At 39.3% G+C, this 22,894-nt stretch overlaps 1 protein-coding gene across 2 annotated transcripts in view; it reads right to left on the bottom strand.

Annotated features, from left to right (window-relative positions):
- The window catches only part of LOC127422350 (calcium-binding protein 8-like), a 138,174-nt gene that overhangs the window by 30,003 nt on the left and 85,277 nt on the right, over positions 1-22,894 (bottom strand). For both annotated transcript variants that reach the window (XR_007894153.1, XM_051665808.1), the window contains exon 5: positions 5,466-5,622. Coding sequence is in view for 1 of the 2 variants with exons in the window: in XM_051665808.1 (XP_051521768.1) it covers positions 5,466-5,622 (157 nt within the window). In the remaining variant the exon portion in view is untranslated. The remainder of the gene's footprint in view (positions 1-5,465; positions 5,623-22,894) is intronic.

The raw sequence follows: 22,894 nt of genomic DNA, 5'->3' as shown, positions 1-22,894 counted from the left end.
AAGGGGAGTGGTTCTCCTTGGTATTGCCATCAATACTGTCAAAATCAATATTATTAGATACGGGACGCATCATTTCATCTTTGAATACCGGACGCGTGCACCTTGAATGCTTCCGTGTAGTACTTTTTTAAAAAATAATTTTAGTGTTCCGTTTGAGATGATACTACACTTTGAAAATTCATTCACTAATTGACCAACCGCAACTGACTAGCAAGTTGCAAATCATAGGCTAAATTCAGAATAGCATACTACCATACTACGTTTACTATCTTTGCCATATCTTTATACTACAGAAATAGTCAATATGTCTTACCCAAAATACACTAGGAAACTCAACTCGCTCGTCAAGCCATTTCATGGGGTCTTTAAGCATGTGAGTCAAATAGCTTTGTGTTAAAGAGTATCCATTTTGCCTGTGACTCTGGATACATGACATAGATTCTTGTTCTCAGCATGTTGTCTGTTGACAACACCTAAGCTCTGCCCAGGTGCCATCATGAATGATTCATAAAGACTCAGAGGGCTCAACAGAACATGTACATGAGTATTGCTTTTAAGTGTTGTGGACATCTGTTACTGCAGGTAGGACAGGGACTTACAAGGTCAGCAAGGGGTGTGCTTGACACCTTTCAACAGGTTGTATAGTAACACTGCACTGCTGTGTCCCTACACCGACATACTGAGGATTCAAACAATGAATTCATTCTGAGAGGCAAGTTATTTCATGTTCACTGCTACTGTATGTTCTGGATATCTTACCACCAAACTACTCTTACTATTTGTGCAGTAAAGGTTTATAGTATGAAAACTGTGAATGCCATTACAATGCCTAAAATTTTGCAAATTGATTTTTAGGTGGCTCGTTTCATAGTGAAATAAACTTCAGAAGTGCTACAACAACAGTGACTTTTATTCCTTTTCATACAAATCAAGAATAAAATGTTGATAAATATTTACTTTTTGCTCTGTTCCTCATACAATGCTTTCTTATGACACCAAAACACTTACTATAGTGCATGAGTTGTAAGGCTATACTTTGGAACATTTGCAATATATAACCAACTACATTTACAAGCTTGTTCACGTGCATTTCGGGTGTAAATTGCGTTTTTATCTCACATTTGCTTTTATGACACTACTGATTAGGTTTAGGTTAAAGTTTTAGGGTTGGGAGGTAGGTTTTTTGCTTTTAAACTTGAATAAAGCATAACCTTCAAAACCTCATCTGTTTTTTCCATCTCACATTTGCTTTTTATGACACTGCCGGTTAAGTTTAGGTTTAATGTAGGGAGGTAGGTGTTGATGATTTAAAACTTAATAGAACATTAACCTTCAAAACCTCATCTCCTCCTCATTCAACTTTTAGCACCATACTGTGGACATTTTACCTCAGAAATGCCATGATACGTGTAATGAACCACGTAATGTCATTTTTGAAAATTTTTGCCACAGTCACATCATTTTCATGAGATCAGGCTGTAGAGTTCCATTCCGAACATGTTTAGCTGGCTCTTATTAATCTTCCTAAACAACCGATACAACAGTTGTTTTGGACTTTATAATGAAACCTATTGGTGTGAAAGTATTAAGATTTCTTGTATTGACTTGACTTGACATATTGACTTGACTTGTTGAATTACAAAGCATGCAGCTGGTCATATGATCTAAACATGGCGACCACTATGAGTGTGTGACCTGCCTTATGTAGGATGAAATAGCTTTTTCTAGGCCACTGAGATGATTGGAGTATTTTTCTCACGTGAGTATACATCAATTCAAACATATTTGCCAGTAACACTATTCATTTAAGTGTATATATTTTTATGTGGAAAATGACTTGGTGCACCTTTAAAGTGTCATGAAACCACAAAAATTTTTTTTGAGATGTTAGCAAATATTTACAGGTTGCACATCATTGAAAACAATTATATGACTCATTCTCATTATTGTTAAGGGGAACATGGTTAGTTTTTAGTTTTTTTTTTTTTTTTTTTAGCCACTTCGTTCTTCCGGTTTAAAAACAAAACTTGAAGCAATGTCATAAAATATAAGGTATATGCATAAATTCTGAGTTGTGGTTGGTAGTAGAGTTCACTTATATGTTATTCAATTCTGAGCGTTTCTCTACATAATTCATGAAAAGGAATGCTTCCATCCAATCACAGCGCCGCCTCATGCATGAGCTCACATTACAGCTGATCGTTTAAAATCAAATGCAGATGTGACAGCGGTTCCTGGTCCAGATATGTGAGCAGACTTTTACACAAAACACTGTTGTGAGATCGGAATCACTGGTCAGAATAGACCACAGGCGATAACTGGACCGGACCGAGCACATTTTTTGGCAGAAGTTCTGCTACTCGCAATGCAAACATGAAGCAGCTTAGAGACGCACATACTTCATTGCATGTTCTTTGTACGTCTGATAATGGAAAGGATAACACAACGACTTATTCAAAAACAGAAGACAATGTTCAAAACTGAAATCTCAAAATTACATCAACACTCTTTTTGGTTTCATTTACATTTCATTTACGAAAGTAACCGGGATTTTGGCCTACAGGGTTTACCGGCGCTCCGTTGTCAAGACAACAAGGTTGAAATTCTGGATAACTTTACACAGACAAGGTTAGTAAGTGATTTTATCACACTAGAGTCACGTTAACACATATTATGTTTAAGTATTGCTGCTGTACTTTTGAAACAGTGCATATTTAGCATTTTGTGTATCGGACCCATTTACTTTAAAAATGTCCCTTACGTTTTTTTTTTTCTTTAGAAAAAGAGGGATGAGTTCAAAGTATTTTCTGTGGTAATCAACAATATGCCACAAACACTGTCAATAGATTTTAACTTATTTTAAATCAGAAACATTCCTTTTAAGAATAAATACACTCACTGAGCACTTTAATGGAACACCTATATACACCTACTTATTCATACAATTATCTAATCAGCCAATCGTGTGGCTGTAGTGCAATGCATACAATCATGCAGATACAGGTCAGGAGCTTCAGTTAATGTTCACATCAACCATCAGAATGGGGAAAATGTGTTCTAAGTGATTTCGATTGTGGCATGATTGTTGGTGCCAGATGGGCTGGTTTGAGTATTTCTGTAACTGCTGATCTCCTGGGATTTTCACACACAACACTTTCTAGAGTTTACTCAGAATGGTGCCAGAAACAAAAAACATCCAGTGAGTGGCAGTTCTGCGGACAGAAATGCCTTGTTGATGAGAGAGGTCAACAGAGAATGGCCAGACTGGTTCGAGCTGACAGAAAGGCTACTGTAACTCAGATAATCACTCTACACAATTTTAGTGATCAGAATAGCATCTCAGAATGCACAACAACTCAAACCTTGAGGCGGATGGGCTACAACAGAAGACCAAGACCATAGTGTTCCTAATAAAGTGCTCAGTGAGTGTATCTATGAATTTATATTAGGGGATCTATTTAATCTATTCTATCTAGTGAGTCTTGTCCAATTTTCATGAATGCGCTAATTCTAAGCACAATTTTCATGCCAGCGCAGAGCGCAAATTGCCATGGGTGGGGGTGTTTAATTTTAATAATTAATTTTTAATTTAATTTAATTATATTTATTTATCACACATTATACGTTTGCACATATACAGTGAAATTCTTTTTTTCACATATCCCAGCTAAGCTGGGGTCAGAGTGCAGGGTCAGCCATGATACAGCACCCCTGGAGCAGTTAGGGTAAAGGGCCTTGCCCAAGGGCCCAACAGTGGCATCTTGGCGGTGCTGGGGCTTGAACCCCCGACCTTCTGATCAGTAACCCAGCCTTAACCGCTGAGCCACCACTGCTACTGTGGGTGTAGATGTGCAAACTGTGGGTGTATTGTATGTAAATGAAGTGGCACAGAGCGCAATTTGCTATTTTCCTAAAAATGTGGCTGTTGCGCTAAGATGTTTCAATACCACATCTTATAATGATTAATAATACTTACATTCTCTGTAATTTAACAGAGCCTACATCCATATCCTGAAACGCATTTTCTATGCATATAAAAGGAACGTGTCCCATTTAACAAGGACGCACAAAATAATGTAAATCCATATATCTATTTTTCCAATTCATTGCATACAGTCAATTTACACAACCAAATTCTTATAAATGTACTGTCTTTGTTTATATCGCTGGTGCTTGACTGGGAATGGACTGTATAATAGCACGGAGCCGGTGCTAGAGAAGAACCTCCATTGACCGGATTAGCACCTTGAGTGGGCGATTTCACCAAACCCACTTGCGCCTACACTTAGCGCACACTTACCTGAAAATACCAAAACTTTATTGCCGTGCCCATTGACTTTGCGCTTATGAGTTAAGGCATTGCACTGCGCTTATATAGGGTCCTAGGTCTCTAAATAGTCCTGGTTTTGATGGCAATGCCTGCTTTCACTTCATTCTCAAATGTTTGAACAAAATATTCCATTCTTTGAATATACAAATAAATCATCTTCACTTGTCACACTCTTCATACTTTTGTCCCATGATTGATAAACAGCAAATTGCCCCCAAACTCTTTTGTTTCCTCTCACATTTTGATGTTTAGCCAACACAATTGTGAGAGTGAGTAAATTGGTATGCTTTACCCCACTCCCGTCCTCTACCCGCCCGCAATTTTACATATATTTCACACCCATTTCATGACCCTTTTTTTAAGTCTGAGGTGTGAACGACTGGTGCTGAACTAGGGGGGTTTCATGGCACTTTAAGCTGGCCTACTTCACACTTCCATTCTACAATGGCTTGAGGCTCTCAGAGCATCCAATAGGCTGAATTTAGTTTGTGTCCATTTTAAATCTCAGTTTCACATGATGGCTTTATGAGTTCATTTCAGAAGATCTCATAATGTCCTAATGTAGTGTCGCATAGGCTAGAGTGAGCTCTGGTGACCCTATACTATATCTGCAATGATTACACCCACACATGAATCAGGAAATAAGCTGCCCACTTAAAAAACAAACCAGCATCATTAATACTCTCCTCTGATTTTAATAACCAAAATAAGCTTCTTAATATTCTACTTTTAATTGCACCTGATGTCTAGAGGGCTTGAATATCACATGAAAATGCATCAATCCTCCACTCTAATACCATGGGGAACATTGGTGATACTCATCTCAGGATAAGATTAAAAAGGGGCATTATCATATTTTATTTGCATGAACAACACCATCAAAATCAGTGATCCGCCAGACCTGTTCAAAAGTCTCTGATGCAGAGTCTAAGTTTTCTAAATGCAACTGGTTACTTTTATTGACCTTGTTGCAGAAGAGTTAGTTTCATGTATTTAAAAATTTATAATTTTTAAGGATTGGTCAGACTTAACTTCTAGACTTCTAACAAAACCTACAAGTGCTGTCCATTGCAGCTCACATAAACAAACACATAAAAACACAGATAAACTTAGAGGCTAGAATGTTTACACTCACCTCCTTCAAACTCTGTCTGACAGTTCCCAGAGTTCTCGTTCAAGCTCTCCTCCTCATTAATGATGATGTTCTCGATATCTTTCATCGTCAGGTGGTCTCGGAAGGCATGAAAGAGGATGTGCTTCAGCTCCTCTAGTGTTATCCGCTGCATGTCAAACTACAGAGGAGACAAGTAACACCACAGGACTGATTCAACCAAACCTGATCTCTTTGAAAACAGACAGATGTCTGCCTTAAAAATGTGGGATACAATATACATTTATTTTAGATAAAAAAAGATCTTTGTATTGTATGCTTTGTTTTTGTTAAGATATTTGAACTGATATAAAAAAATCTGTGAAATCAAAATTAGGGTTTTGAGGCTTTTAGTCCATGTATGTTAGCTTTGAGATCATCTATATGCTACTATACTCATTAACATTGACAAAATTCACTTTTAACAGATAAACACATTTAAAATTGACAGTCCTTCTATTCAGGGAAAACAGACCAAAACACTGATGACTCACGCTGCACTTCCCAGATTTTGTCCAGTCAAATGCTCAAATGAGTAAGAATGTCCCTCCCCTCTGCAACTGCTCAATACGTTGCAAATCATAGTTCGAGGCTGTGATGCACCTAAAACTTACTGACTAAAAGCGATCCGCCTTTCGATATGTCCTGCCCAAAATTCCTGTTTCAATAAGAAATACAGTGCATCCGGAAAGTATTCACAGCGCTTCACTTTTTCCACATTTTGTTATGTTACAGCCTTATTCCAAAATTGATTAAATTAATTATTTTCCTCAAAATTCTACTAACAATACCCCATAATGACAACGTGAAAGAAGTTTGCTTGAAATATTTGCACATTTATTAAAAATAAAAAATGAAAAAAATCACATGTACATAAGTATTCACAGCCTTTGCCATGACACTCAAAATTGATCTCAGCTGCATCCTGTTTCCACTGATCATCCTTGAGATGTTTCTACAACTTGATTGGAGTCCACCTGTGGTAAACTCAGTTGACTGGACATGATTTGGAAAGGCACACACCTGTCTACATAAGGTCCCACAGTTAACAGTGCATGTCAGAGCACAAACCAAGCCATGAAGTCCAAGGAATTGTCTGTAGACCTCCGAGACAGGATTGTATCGAGGCACAGATCTGGGGAAGGGTACAGAAAAATTTCTGCAGCACTGAAGGTCCCAATGAGCACAGTGGCCTCCATCATCCGTAAATGGAAGAAGTTTGGAACCACCAGGACTCTTCTTAGAGCTGGCCGCCTGGCCAAACTGAGAGATCGGGGGAGAAGGGCCTTAGTCAGGGAGGTGACCAAGAACCCGATGGTCACTCTGACAGAGCTCCAGCATTTGTCTGTGGAGAGAAGAGAACCTTCCAGAAGAACAACCATCACTGCAGCACTCCACCAATCAGGCCTGTATGGTAGAGTGGCCAGACGGAAGCCACTCCTCAGTAAAAGGCACATGACAGCCCACCTGGAGTTTGCCAAAAGGCACCTGAAGGACTCTCAGACAATGAGAAACAAAATTCTCTGGTCTGATGAAACAAAGATTGAACTCTTTGGCCTGAATGGCAAGCGTCATGTCTGGAGGAAACCAGGCACTGCTCATCACCTGGCCAGTACCGTCCCTACAGTGAAGCATGGTGGTGGCAGCGTCATGCTGTGGGGATGTTTTTCAGCGGCAGGAACTGGGAGACTAGTCAGGATCGAGGGAAAGATGAATGCAGCAATGTACAGAGACATCCTTGATGAAAACCTGCTCCAGAGCGCTCTGGACCTCAGACTGGGGTGAAGGTTCATCTTCCAACAGGACAACAACCCTAAGCACACAGCCAAGATAACAGAGGAGTGGCTCCAGGACAACTCTGTGAATGTCCTTGAGTGGCCCAGCCAGAGCCCAGACTTTAACCCGATTGAACATCTCTGGAGAGATCTGAAAATGGCTGTGCACCGACGCTCCCCATCCAACCTGATGGAGCTTGAGAGGTCCTGCAAAGAAGAATGGGAGAAACTGCCCAAAAATAGGTGTGCCAAGTTTGTAGCATCATATTCAAAAAGACTTGAGGCTGTAATTGGTGCCAAAGGTGCTTCAACAAAGTATTGAGCAAAGGCTGTGAATACTTACGTAAATGTGATTTCTTTCATTTTTTATTTTTAATAAATTTGCAAAGATTTCAAACAAACTTCTTTCACATTTTCATTATGGGGTATTGTTTGTAGAATTTTGAGGAAAATAATTAATTTAATCCATTTTGGAATAAGGCTGTTAACATGACAAAATGTGGAAAAAGTGAAGCACTGTGAATACTTTCCGGATGCACTGTATTGTATGTAAACATCATATCAGAATGGAATAGTACCTACTATTTGAATATTGGACTACATGTAAACCACATTAAACTGTTTCAGTGGTTAAAAATAATAAAAAAATATCACAGAAGGAACAACAAGTTGCATGGCACTATAAGGGAAAGGGACATACAATTAATTGCAAAACATTCTAAGCATATCTGAGGAAAGCTGCCAAAGGGACTCTTAACTCATGTTCAGTATTGAAAGTTGATTTTTATTATGCATATCCAGAGGGCGTTTATGTACGCCATCCTTTTAATTAGCCAGGCATCATTAGTCTTGCAGATTGATTTTTCAGGAAGATGTAAATGAAACCGCCGCACTGGCTTAATGCTATTTGCAAAGATGTCAGATTAGAGAACAAATAATCATTAGAAACAATGGAGAGAACCGCGATAAAGTTGGTGACATGTTAATACATTACTAAATCATTCAGTCTTCTCTTATAGAACAGCACTGTGGCAGTACCATGGTACAGTGATGGTATCAGATGGTTATACTATGGTACTTTCATATACAATTGTGCTCAAAAGTTTGCATACCCTGGCAGAAATTGTGAAATTTTGGCATTGATTTTGAAAATATGACTGATCGTGCAAAAAAACTGTCTTTTATTTAAGGATAGTGATCATATGAAGCCATTTATCATCACATAGTTGTGTGGCTCTTTTTTAAATCATAATGATAACAGAAATCACTCAAATGGCCCTGATCAAAAGTTTACATACCCTTGAATGTTTGGCCTTGTTACAGACAAACAAGGTGACACACACACAGGTTTAAATGGCAATTAAAGGTTAATTTCCCACACCTGTGGCTTTTTAAATTGCAATTAGTGTCTGTGTATAAATAGTCAATGAGTTTGTTAGCTCTCACGTGGATGCACTGAGCAGGCTAGATACTGAGCCACGGGGAGCAGAAAAGAACTGTCAAAAGACCTGCGTAACAAGGTAATGGAACTTTATAAAGATGGAAAAGGATATAAAAATATATCAAAAGCCTTGAAAATGCCAGACAGTACTGTTTATTCACTTATTAAGAAGTGGAAAATTCAAGAATCTCTTGATACCAAGCCAAGGTCAGGTAGACCAAGAAAGATTTCAGCCACAACTGCCAGAAGAATTGTTCGGGATACAAAGAAAAACCCACAGGTAACCTCAGGAGAAATACAGGCTGCTCTGGAAAATGACGGTGTGGTTGTTTCAAGGAGCACAATACGGCGATACTTGAACAAAAATGAGCTGCATGGTCGAGTTGCCAGAAAGAAGCCTTTACTGTGCCAATGCCACAAAAAAACCCGGTTACAATATGCCCGACAACACCTTGACACGCCTCACAGCTTCTGGCACACTGTAATTTGGAGTGACGAGACCAAAATAGAGCTTTATGGTCACAACCATAAGCGCTATGTTTGGAGAGGGGTCAACAAGGCCTATAGTGAAAAGAATACCATCTCCACTGTGAAGCATGGTGGTGGCTCACTGATGTTTTGGGGGTGTGTGAGCTCTAAAGGCACAGGGAATCTTGTGAAAATTTATGGCAAGATGAATGCAGCATGTTATCAGAAAATACCTGCAGACAATTTGCATTCTTCTGCATGAAAACTGCGCATGGGACACACTTGGACTTTCCAGCACAACAATGACCCTAAGCACAAGGCCAAGTTGACCCTCCAGTGGTTACAGCAGAAAAAGGTTAAGGTTCTGGAGTGGCCATCACAGTCTCCTGACCTTAATATCATCGAGCCACTCTGGGGAGATCTCTAACATGCGGTTCATGCAAGATGACCAAAGAATTTGCATGACCTGGAGGCATTTTGCCAAGACAAATGGGCAGCTATACCACCTGCAAGAATTTGGGGCCTCATAGACAACTATTACAAAAGACTGCACGCAGTCATTGATGCTAAAGGGGGCACTACACAGTATTAAGAACTAAGGGTATGCAGACTTTTGAACAGGGGTCATTTCATTTTTTTCTTTGTTGCCATGTTTTGTTTTATGATTGTGCCATTCTGTTATAACCTACAGCTGAATATGAATCCCATAAGAAATAAAAGAAATGTGTTTTGCATGCTCACTCATGTTTTCTTTAAAAATGGTACATATATTACCAATTCTCCAAGGGTATGCAAACTCGTGAGCACAACTGTATACCCTGCTACTGAATTATTATCATATTCACATACCATTGTAATTACATGGTACTTTTGTGTAAATGCCATGGTATTTTTTAGACAAACATAATTATTACCATAGTAATTACCATTTACAACCAAAAAACAAGGCAAAACAATGGTACGAATTGTACATTTGTGGTTTGAGTGTGAAAAATAAAGACTTTAAAGGTGAGGTGTCATTTTTTTATACTAAAATATTAATCTAGCTTAATATGCAGAGACATCTATAAGTACTCGCTTTAGTAAATGACTCAGACTCAATGATGCAGAATAACTGAGTCAAAAGGCACTCATTCTGTGAAATCTCATTACTAAAATCATGTCTGCATGCTATGCAAACCTTTAGAAATCATTGTTTTGTTTTCATGTAGATCTTATGTACTATTCCCATGTCTTTTTTGTTTGGAGAGGCTTTTGGACATTAGATTTGTCATGCTATAACTTTTGGTTGCTTTGTCGTATCAACACAAAAAAAATTCAGATACAGTTGACATGATTGGGAACAAAACAAAAGAAGTTTGTCTGAGCCACCTTATTTCCACCCAGAGATATATAATATCAAACATCATAATATATATAAATATATATATATATATATATATATATAAAAAGAACATTTTTGGCACAGTTCTTTTAGTGATTTGATTTTTCAGCAGTTTCTTAGGCTGAGAGTCTCAGAATGTATCATAATCTATATCATTAAATTTTTTAAAAAGTTTTCTTTACAATGATACCAAATACTCAACCCTCCTTCCCCCCAACCCCCCCCCCCCCTACCAAAAGTATAAATACTTTACAAATTAAATCATATTTATTGTATATTTTATGTAAAACTTTTTTGCACTAATGAGAGTGGGAAAATGTGCACAATTGTCATGAAAATAATTTAACAATCCCAAAAATCTTAATGATTCTAAAAATAGACCTCATTTTCTTTAACTGCCTATTAAAGCTATTAGTAGGTTGACTTTCCTAAAAAAAATAAATAAAAAAAAACGGAAACACAGTGTCTCTGTGGTGCTATCCAAACATTGCTCTGTTTGAGCATCCTGACCAGTTTGACACATCAATACTGGCTCAACTGAAAGCATGAGTTTGGGGTGGGACTATCTGTTTTACTGTCCAATAGTAGACGGGGAGTGTTCATGAAACCTCTTTATAAACTGTCTGTGAAGCAGTGGATTTTAAAGTCCACTGTGAGACGTGGAAAAAATGGACCAGCAAGGTGCAAAGTATTTACAGGTGAGAACATATAAATACAAAGTGACAAAATAACAAAACAAAATAAGTACAAAAATATACTGTATATACAAAAATAAATCATGCCCACACTATACTTTCCAAAGATTGATTTGTTCACGGCACCACAACTGGACGCTCACTCCTCAGGCCTACCAAGAGACCCTGAAATGGTGTTCTGGGCTCCCTTTTATAGCCCAGGACTCCACCCCTTTGGAGTCTACCACTCACCGGTAAGTATATATATAACCATCTACCACAAATACACTCTATATACATATATACAACACTGTTCAACATAAGACATAAATGTCACCATTAAAAGACAATACACTGAAAAATTAACATAATCAATGTTAATTCTCTTTTATATTGCAGGTAAAGTGTAACAGTTCTCCCCTTTAGAACACACAGACAAGGTTTTGTTGGCTTCTGGTGGCACTGCGTCAGCGCAACACGGGTCTGACGTCAAAAATGTCCGCCGCTGGTGAGCGCTCGGGTTAGCCACCGATGCAGCTTCTGACATCCTAAAGACAGAATCTACCGACACAAACACGAAACAGATAAGTACTAGCAAACAAACAACATCGTGTGTGTATGACCAGGGATGTGTGAAAACAGAGGGGAAAATGTATATGTGAGAAAAAATGTCAGTGCGCTAAGGATTGGCGTGTGCAACCGAAAAGTATGTGTCTCTGAAAGTGGACAGCGGTAGGGGAATGAATGGAGTGTTTGATGTGTGTGTATGAGTGCCAGTGCTGATTAGCCAACAGGGACGGTCCACTCCGTCACACTGTCATTATTTTTGCCATTATCTCTGGTGATGTTAGTGGCGCAAAAATTTAACACTCTGCCTTTAAATCTAAATGGACTTTTTATCACAATATCCAAGAGCAGTGATAAAATACAGAATGGAAACCTCCAGCTTGATGTGATGGAGGAAGTGCAGTTCTGGAGCTCTGGGGAAAGACGTTTGACAGGACGAGCTGCCTTTGTGGCTTATGAGAAGAGACAGCAGGATATTACAAGAGCTGGCAAACGAATAAATCTGACAAGCCATTAAGTATTACAGCCACAGTATGCTCACCTCTGCAGTAATTTATCACTTCACTCCACCATGGCAAGTCAAAGAGTACAAGTGCACTGTAATACTCCATGCACGCTGCAGTAAACAGTATACTGTACACTATTTACACATATGACTGTATATTTGTGTTTGTGTGCAAACCTGAGGATGTAGGAAAAGAGCTCTAAAGCACATTCAGGTTGCTAAGGTGTTTCTATGTGGTTGCTATGGTGTTTTGGGTGGTTGATAGGTGGTTACGTAGTGGGACAATTCAAAAGAGTCCACCCCCAAGTCTCTGTGATATTCTGATCCTTAGATATGGCTTAGGGCTCTCATTCAATGTTCTTGGGATTTTTTGGGCCCATTTTATCGTGCACCAGGCAATAATTGCACATCGATTCGCTTTAAAAAGTAACAGCACACCTCGTCTTAATAAGTCACATAATTTGAGGCACAAAAAGTGTTCTTACTGTATGTTACGTGCCAAAGTTGAATACTTATGGTTATGTTTGAATCCCTAATCCTAAGGTGATAGCAAGCACCACTCACTAACAACTAAGCATAATTACTAGCAGCTCCACAAAATAAATATGGAGTACATGTTGTTTATTAGCATTATTCAGTAATTATTATGTAATTACAATGTAACATTAACACTCATGTAAAATGTGACTATGTCCTGGATGCCTAATCAAAAACTGATGGTAAAACATCTAATTGAGCTTCCAGAGAAAGTCATCCAGGGGCAGTCTTGCAAACCAGCCTTTTAGCAATGAAAAATGAAAGCTGGTATACTTTCTGATGTTCCAGAGAGAAAGTGTGGGCACTCACTTGATGTGACCTTTGGACAGCCCCCAGCCAAAGTGATGTCTGAGGGCATTAGATCCATCTGTTTTTACTGTAGGGCATGAGAGTGGGCAGCAGACCAGCTCATTAAGAGCCCTCTTGCTAGATAACAAATTCCATTTTCTTTTCTTTCTAACACTATTTCTTTGCAGTGTCTCACAGGGTATTTATATATCTGTAATGGTGGCTGGAATGACCTTTAAGGCGGACTGGCTGTGCTGGAGGCAGAGAGTAATCTTTGTCAGGATGGTACTATATGAGTGTGTGATGGCAGTGTCACCTAGGCCCTTTGTTTTAAAGTGAGAACTCTGTGTCTCACAAAAGTCTGAGTTTTACTCCATCACCTCGATAATGGATACAAAAGTGAAAAAGGAGTCAAAAGAAGGGATCTTAGTTCAGTCTTTTATATATTACACAACAAAAACGGATCCAGTCACATTAAATAAAACCACTTCATTTAGATGTTACCACATGAAGCACATTTTAGGTCAAAGAACATGACAAAAGAAACATTTATAGATGATACTATGGTTAAACTATGGTTGCTGTAGTAAAACTGTGGTGATTTTTCATAAGGGCAAACCTTTTAAAGTGTTTGTTACCAAATTGAGTATTCTTTCTTCTGATTTAATACTGTTACTACTGTTTTTTTTTTTTTCCTGAACATAGCAAGTATTGAACCATACCGAACTGTGACACTAAAACCGTGTAACAAACCGAACCATGAGCTATTTGAACCGTTACACCCCTAGTGCAGTCAGGGTGTGGAAAAAATGGCTCATACAAAGTTTCATGTCAATACGCCAAAGCATTACCGAGATACAGCCTCAGATCCTTTTAGGAGTCTTGCATCTATTTCACTGATGCGTTAATCGAGAACCATTTGGTCTATTGAAAAGCTTTTACCTAGATGATGCGCAACAAATTTAATGTGAATTTGATGTACGGCCTAGGAGGAGTTCAAAAAAGTATGTTTTCAATGTAATTCGAAATGGTGGCCAGGATGTATGGCCGACAATGGCAAATTTGGTGTCATTGTCCTCGGCATGACCCAAGGAAGTTAACGAAACAAGTCTCATGACAACAGGCCAAATTTTTCAAAATTTATAAGCATTTTATTATATAATTGACCACTAGGTGGCGCTGTCCCCAAACATTTTGAGTACCTTCAGGGCATGGCCCCGCTGAAACATACCAAATTTCGTAATGATACGTCAATGCATTTCTAAAATACAGCAATTTAAGACAAAATTAAAAATGGCCAATGCCCAATATGAACGACATGAGAAAATTGGATATCATTTGACTCTGTATGCCCCAAGGAATCTAACGAGACAAGTCTCATGATTTTAGGCCAAACTATTTAGAAGTTCTAAGCAAAAATATGCAGAATGGATGATGATGTATGAGAGCTGCAGACTTGGAATATAGTGCACAAGTGAAATGGACTACTTTTGTTTTGTTTTTATTTATTTTTTGCTTTTTGGATCTTGACAGACATTATCACTACTAACGTATTTTTTGTCAGATAACCAAAAAATCTCATAAGGGAACATGGTTTAATTGAAGTCAAAAGTATTATTTAAAATGGCTGAATCAACCTGAATGCATTAGGTTACAGCAACAAAAGTAATTTTTAAGGGTCGGATCAAATAGAAATAATTAAGTTAACAATTGCTGGTTAGCATGGAATTCTAGTGTGAAGATTCTATTTTTATGTTTCACAGAAACAATAACAAAATGTATATTTAGAACTACATCGGGGTTAGTAAATACCACAAAGATTTATTCTTGGGTGATATATACTTTTAAGAACAATTCCGTGTCAAAATAGATAAACATCACAGCAGCTGTAAACTACCAAACCGAAATGGATGATAACAGGCGAGGGTGTCCTGTGATGGGATGAGGTATTGGCAGCTCAGATTCTCTGGATTGCATTGAGTTGTCCTAACATACCAGCACCGGCCGTATTGAGAGCCTCTGCTCGCCTCCCACATCAGTCCACTTAACAGCAATTAGTAACACATTAATGGAATCTCCCCTGCCGTCGAGGCAAACTAACAGCTGTGATCATTGATCCTGCGCACCAGATCCACTACAACACCACATTGCCTTTTAATAAAGTGTGAATGTGCTCTGTGAAAGAGAGACAGAAAGTGTGTAGAAAGAAGAAAGAAAGGGAACAGGTAGATGAAGGACAGAGATTGAAAACAAGCGCTTAATTTGTCTTACAAAACTTGTTTGATTTTATTAGTATGGTTTAAAAAGAATATGCTAATACTGATAACATTAAAACGACTGATGTGACAGAAAAATCCTGGTAAACCCAGCTAATGAAAGCTGGTTTAACATGGTTTCCACCTGGTCCATGTTGGTCATTTAGGCTTTGTGTACACTAGAGATACAGTACACTGATGTACATTATCAGCCAAACATCAGTATCGGCCAATAAAAGCTCATTATCTGCTAATAAATCATTGGCCGATTCTTTAACAACAGCCGATGATCAGGGCTGATTATATCCTGTCAAAAGGTGGCTGGTAAAACACATCAGACAGTTAGCCTACAAAAAGTGCTGTGTGTGAAAGAAACTGTCTCTTGTGTGGAATTACTTTAAAGGGGTCATGAAATGCTCTTTTTTAATAGTTTTATTATCTTCCCTGAGGTCCACTGATAATGTAAGTAAAGTTTTTTTGCACCAAAAAAAAAAAACATTTTCCATCCTGTCTCTGGCCCTCTGTCTGAAATACTCAGTTTTGGCCTAAGCATCTCCTTAAAACTTCAATGTAATGAACTGGCTAAGATCGTGCAGCCCCTCAAATACAGCAATATTTGAAATTCAGTCGGAAGAGAATGAACAAGGTCCACAACATTATAAAACAAAATTTTAGGGTTTACACATGACTCACATCCAACACATTGCATCCAAATATATTAAACTTTTCATCTCAAGCACAACTGTTAATACTAAGCACCATAAAGTATCAAACAGTCATGACATTTTAAATATTTATTATAAATATTTTAAGCACAGCAGCAGAATGAAAGAGAATGGCGTCTCCTTTTCAGAGTTGTAACTTGACTCCGCGTCTTTTAAAAGCAGAGCCAGATACATGATAGTGGTAAAAGATGACTGTCTAGTGTAGGGGTTCTCAACGGTGGTGGTACCGCCCCCCCCCAGTGGGCATTCAAAGGATGCTAGGAGGTGCTGAGAGCAAATTAGTAGAAAGGGGGTCATTAGGTTACAAATGGGGGGCGTTTATCAGTCATGTTAATTAAATCTAGCGTCAAGTTCCTGTTTGCATTAAAATGTTTATCTAGACTCCATTATATGGGTTGTACTGCGGTTCATCTGGTTCTGAAGTCTAGTGACGCATCTTAAGTATCTGGTTTAGCAACTTCAAATAGACAGGCGAAGTCACAACCTCCGCTAATGCACCTGTATGGCTCTATATAGGTGGATATGGCTCAATGGACAGAGCAGCACGAGAACGGTGCATGTTTACTCACAGACCGGTCTTGAGCTCTTAAACGCGTACCTCTGATCAATGCAGCACTGCGAAAACCAATGAAAAGCACAGTGCTAGATGCAGAAACCATATTAATTTGGCACAGAATTCTACATAACCACCCTTGAATTTACTATAATAACACTAACTGTACTTTAGGCAGAAATAGATTCATAATACATATTATCTTATCACTACTTCAGCTCTATTAAATTTGTCATAGGCTACATTAGGTGAGTGAGTGAGGGAACATAATACATTTTTGTTACAACTTTTAAATGTTTACATTTTATATTTATTGTTTTTACATGTGTTTAGAGTAGGCCTACTGTTTGTAATTACAAAAATGCCATAATTTGTTTATAGAAATCATGTTACATCTAACCACGGTAGTGAAGAAGATCCATGCTTCCATGTGCTTACTATGGTCTTGTTACAAATACCACTGTTAAAACTATAAAAATAAATAAATAAATACATTTAAAGCTACACTATGTAACTTTTTTTGGTTAAAAAATAACAAAATGTTATTAATGAGAGAGTGCAACAAAAATCCATCCTCCAAACCATGTCTTTACTTTACCCAAATACACTTTGATAAACCTATATTAATGATTTATATTTTAGAGCTGTCGGGATGGATTTCGTGGGAAATTGCATACACACGTCATTCGCCCATGCGTTTTGACGTCATATCCGTACACAGAGAAAATAAGATCCAGCTACTGTAGTGCACGTGTGGGAGTAGCTGAAGCTGAAAGTTTGTTGTCACGACGAACGAGAAAAATTGGCAATGGATCATTCAAAACGGAAAACCTCCGGGGAATCACCGGTTGTAAAAACAAAGAAACCCCGAACAGAGCAGTCTACAAGCAAAATGGGAAAGCGTCAGAGTCCGTAATAAAACCCGAATCAACATCGGCTTGGCTTTTCATAGGTGGCGACAACTCCGAGATCTGAAAGGATTTAAAGAGATGTCTTTTTTTATTACTCAACAGGTAGATATTTTATTGATATGGTTTATGTATAGCTGTGTAATCACACACACACGTCTGTGTGTAAGTGTAGTGAAATACAATAATTATACTGTAATCGGTGCAGAACTTTCACTTGATAGCACACGTGTGTATTTTTCTTTATAACAGCAATCATTTATATCAATAAATCCTTTAGTCCTAGGCTTGCCAAGGACATGTGAGTCTTGAAATGATGTTGACCACTGGTTGGTAGCAATGACAATCTATAAATTAGTTACTACTGTGGTCTATTTGGCCAGAATATCCTGCAGTTATAAAAACTTTACAACGTTTGACCTTATCAGACAAGCAATCATTCTGTCTAATATTAACAAACGTTGCCTAACTTTTGTAAAGTCATTTATTTCAAAACATCAATGTTTCCAATAAGTTAAAACAACAGCATAAGATGTGGCACTTACCTGCTCAGATGACATGTTTTTGGATATCCATCTTTTCCTTTCTTTCATAATTTATTTGTCCATTCGCTCTGATAAGATGTCCTGTATCCAGTGTACACCGGTGCCTCAAAACACATTCATCCACGCAGAGGAGCAGAGCCGAAGCATAACTTGCGTCATTACCAAAACATTGTTCTTCCGCAAGTCACATGCAGTTTTATTTTCTAACTGCTAGAGGGCCAAAAGTTACATTGTGTAGCCTTTAATTTTCATAAGGGCAAATGCAAAATACACTTTTTAAATTTTTAGATGAAATAGAAATGCGTAAATCCTAAAAAAAAAAAAAAAAGAAAAATAGGCTAAAATATTTTTGTGTGAGTTTAAGAAAATATAACTGATTTTGTTTGCCTTCAGAAATTCCAAGAGATGACTCATTTGAATCAATAAGAACCTGATGAAAGGAGTTCCAACTCAAAGGAATGAAGTAGAGGGGCGTTCATCAAAAAAGAGAACCACTGGTCTAGTGCATGTTTATGTACAAAAATAATTCAAAACAGTCCAGATGGGTCCCCTTTAGTGTTCAGGAATAGTTAGGCCATACTAGGCCTGTTTGTCCTGCTCTCTCTCAGTTTACGAACTGAAGCACCAGTGGGCAGAGCTAAGGGTGTGATGACGTAAAGTAGGCGTTGATGGTTTTTTTTTTTGCTATAGAGGTGGTCATGAATTAATAGGCCCCCAAATGAAGTAGGGAAGTCGTGGCAGTAGAGAACGAGGCGTTTTTGCAGCTATGTTTAAATAAATGCTTTAATTGCATTGGGGATTAAGTTTTGAGTCCTAAAATTTACAGTATGTTTTTATAGTAGAATGACCACTTATATGTCAAAATATCAAGGAAAATTTTATTCCTCATTATATGACCCCTTTAAATTGGGTGACAATGACAGCAGATTTGCAATTCGTAAGCTTTGTACTGCTACAATTTCACAAGGTGGAACTACCGTTAAAACTTACAACACAACTAATTTGATTACTTTAAAGCTCGACACAGCAAGGAACAAAATGAGTTTCATAAGCTAAAGCAGAGGCTGCTTCAGCTAAAAAGGGACAAGCTTCATCATTCAGTAAATGTGACTTAAAAAATTAAGAAATCTTATCAATTTAAAGAGAGCCTGACAGAAGGCTATTTAGAATTCAGATAATGTGAGTTAATAATGTGCTTTTTGTTTCAGTGTTTTGTTTATAACTGAAGCAAGTTTCTCTGCAATATGGAAAACATGTAGAAAAGTTTTTTTTTGCTATTCAAAATCTAAACAGATTTGGGTTGGGGGGGGGGGGGTGTATTGCTGCCTGTCTAAACAAAGCCTTATGGTCATTCATTCATTCTTTCATTAGCTGGTCCAAGCTGGTCTAGATGGTTGATCAGCCGGTATACTGTCTGGTGGGTCGAGGTCAACCTGGAACACTATCTTGGTCAAGCTGGTTGCAGCTGCTAGACAACCTTGGACCAGCAACAAACCAGATACCACATTCAAATAAACAGCTTCTTAAACTGGTATGACCTGGTTGTTCTCACAGGTCTCTTAAGTAAATGCTTCTCTCATACATTTTACAGTCACACCAGACCCATCTACATTTGGAAGAGACTTTGTGGACAGCAGTATAACCTTGTCTGACTGCTCAGCCATTTAATTTCCACACATCCTCAAGTTCCACTTCAGGGAATGTCAGTGAAATATTATGGCGATCATATTCTTAAGCCCAAGAGCATTTCTGAACAAATAATGAAGAGCAGAACACTTTGTGTCCAGCCTGTAACCTGGTTATCATCCACCCCGCTGCAACTGTCAACATTTCGGCTCTTGTACTGCACGCACTTGTCCGTGAAAGTCACACAATGGATGCCCTCTTGTTCAAGACATGGTGACAGGGGACTTAAAAGAAACCTGAAGAAAAACTATGCTATTTAATTTCAGGAATAAACAGATCTGTTGGTACTCATTGGGTCTGTTGCAAAACATAGTGACTGTCTCCTGCCTACATAGACATTTGCCTTCTATGACAGCATCCTAACTGAAATGGAGTCTTATAAGTGAGCGATTTGGAACCATCTACAAAGACTGCAACTCCACATGGCATTCATATAGCGACTCGACTCGCAAGTGATTTCAATACAGGTGACGTGAAAGGAACTGCGCAATACTCTAATGAGCACAAATATACATAGCACGCACATATTTTGGGTTTTCTATCATATTAAACAATTTTTTATTGATACTTGTCAGTATTGAATGCTTTATAAGTATATTTATAATTAACATTTCTCTTGCTTAGTCCGGCATCTATATAATTCAGCCATCTAATAAAATTAAGTTTGAATATTGTTAGATATTATTAAACAAATCAGCCAAATTGAGTTTAAAATATTTTTTTTTTATTTTTTTTTACTTTGACTATGATTGTCAAGTTCCAAATAAAGAGAACATTTTATAAGAGCAAGTAGTTTTCATTTATAAAGTATTTAATTTACTGACCGGATTATACAAAAAATAAGGCACTACAATATGGTTATTTAATATATAAACCAATCTTTATTGATTTTTAGAAAAATGTAACTATATTGTGATATTGTCACGTTTATGTGTTTTGTTCTTGTTTTCATGTATTATACATTTTTAAGTTTAGTTCCTGTTCCTGTCATGTCATGTGATTTCCTGTTCCCTCATGTGATCTTGTCATGTGTTTCCCCTGTTCATGTGTCTTGTTTTCATTGGTTCATTGTTTGATTACTTTGTTATTAGTCTTGTCTTTTCATTGGTTAAAGTTCATTTAGTCTTGTTATCTTGTTTATAGTTTAGTCTTGTGATTGGTTGTCTTGTTTACCTGTTACCCATGTCCTTGTATTTAAGCCCTCATGTTTGCCATTGTCTAGTGTCAGGTATTGTTAATGTAACGTATTCCATAGTCAAGTCAAGTCAAGTCAAGTCAAGTCAAGTCAAGTCAAGTCAAGTCGTGTCGTTCATGTTCATGTTTATGATTTGTTTGTTTGTAGTCAGGGTTTTGGGATTCCACGTTTGAAAAATAAACTGCACTTGGGTTCGTCACTTCATCGTCATCGTCTTCATCATTGTCATTGCCAGCAGCAGCCACTCGTTAAAGAATACCTGACCGCCCATAATGAACCCAGCAGTTCGGCTTCTTCACCTACGTCAGGGGAGTCGTCCCCTGGAGGATTATGTAGAGGCATTCTGCGCTCTGGCCTGCAGGGTGGATTTTAATGAGGTGGCCCTCAAGGACTGTTTCAGATTTGGGCTGAATGAGCCAATCTCATCTTTGATGCCTGGCGGTTGCAGTTCCTCAATCTGGTCCAGTATATCGACCCTGCCCTGCAGATTACTGGTTCTACGTTCACTGTGGGGGAGGCGGATGCCGAGCCAGAGTCCCACGTCATGGTCGACGAGCCAGCGTCCCACGTCATGGTCAACAAGGCAGGTCCCACGTCATGGTCGACGAGCCAGCACCCCATACCTGGCTCATTGGCTGTGGCAACGCCCACGCCAACCTCGTCCGTCCCAGAGCCAGCATTGCCAACTTCAGCCGTCCGGAGGAGGAGGAGGAGGAGAAAGGATTCTGTTCCCGAGTCTCTGCCCATGTACACAACCACGGAGGTTGTTTCCAAGTCTCTGCCCATGTTCACGACCATAGAGGTTGTCTCCAAGTTTCTGCCTATGCCCACGACCACAGAGGTCGTTCCCGAGTCTCTGTCTACGACCACAGAGGTTGTCTCTGAGTCTCTGCCCATGTATATGACCACGGAGGTCGTTTCCAAGTCTCTGTCCATGTTCACGACCACAGAGGTCGTACCAGAGTCTCTGTCTACGCCCATGACCACAGAGGTCGTTCCCGAGACTCAGTCCATGCCCACGACCACAGAGGTTGCTCCCAAGTCTCTGCTCATGTTCACGACAACTGAGGTCTTTTTCCAGTCATCCCGGACTCTTAGTCTTGAGCCTACCTCAGCTCTGCCTTCTACGGCTTCACTCCCCAAGCCTACCATGGCTCTGTCTGCCCCAGATTTGTGCCTTGAGCCTCCCATGGCTCCGCCTTCCACGACTTTGCTCCACGTCATGGCCGCCGAGCCCGAGTTCCACGTCATGGCCGCCGAGCCCGAGTTCCACGTCATGACCGCCAAGCCAGAGTTCCACGTCATGGTCACTGAGCTTGTGCCACCTTCTGCCTTGGATCCTCAGTGTGCTCCAGGCCATGTCACAGCCACGCCAGAGTCAGCTCCAGGCCATGTCACAGCCACGCCAGAGTCAGCTCCAGGCCATGTCACAGCCACGCCAGAGTCTGCTCCATGCCATGTCACGTCTCGGCCTGCTCCATGCCATGTCACAGCCACGCTTGAGTCTGCTTCATGCCATGTCACACCTCGGCCTGCTCCATGCCATGTCACAGCCAGGCCTCAGCCTGCTCCATGCCATGTCACAGCCAGGCCTCAGCCTGCTCCATGCCATGTCACAGCCAGGCCTCAGCCTGCTCCATGCCATGTCACAGCCATGCCTCAGCCTGCTCCATGCCATGTCACAGCAACGCCTCAGCCTGCTCCATGCCATGTCACAGCAACGCCTCAGCCTGCTCCATGCCATGTCACAGCAACGCCTCAGCCTGCTCCATGCCATGTCACAGCAACGCCTCAGCCTGCTCCATGCCATGTCACAGCAACACCTCAGCCTGCTCCATGCCATGTCACAGCAACGCCTAAGCCTACTCCATGCCATTTCACAGCAACACCTGAGCCCGTCACAATAAC

The sequence above is a fragment of the Myxocyprinus asiaticus genome, chromosome 31 (assembly GCF_019703515.2).
Source record: "Myxocyprinus asiaticus isolate MX2 ecotype Aquarium Trade chromosome 31, UBuf_Myxa_2, whole genome shotgun sequence".
NCBI lineage: Eukaryota > Metazoa > Chordata > Actinopteri > Cypriniformes > Catostomidae > Myxocyprinus > Myxocyprinus asiaticus.
The sequence above is the reverse complement of the archived record's forward strand: the minus strand, read 5'-3'. Positions and strand labels throughout refer to the sequence as shown.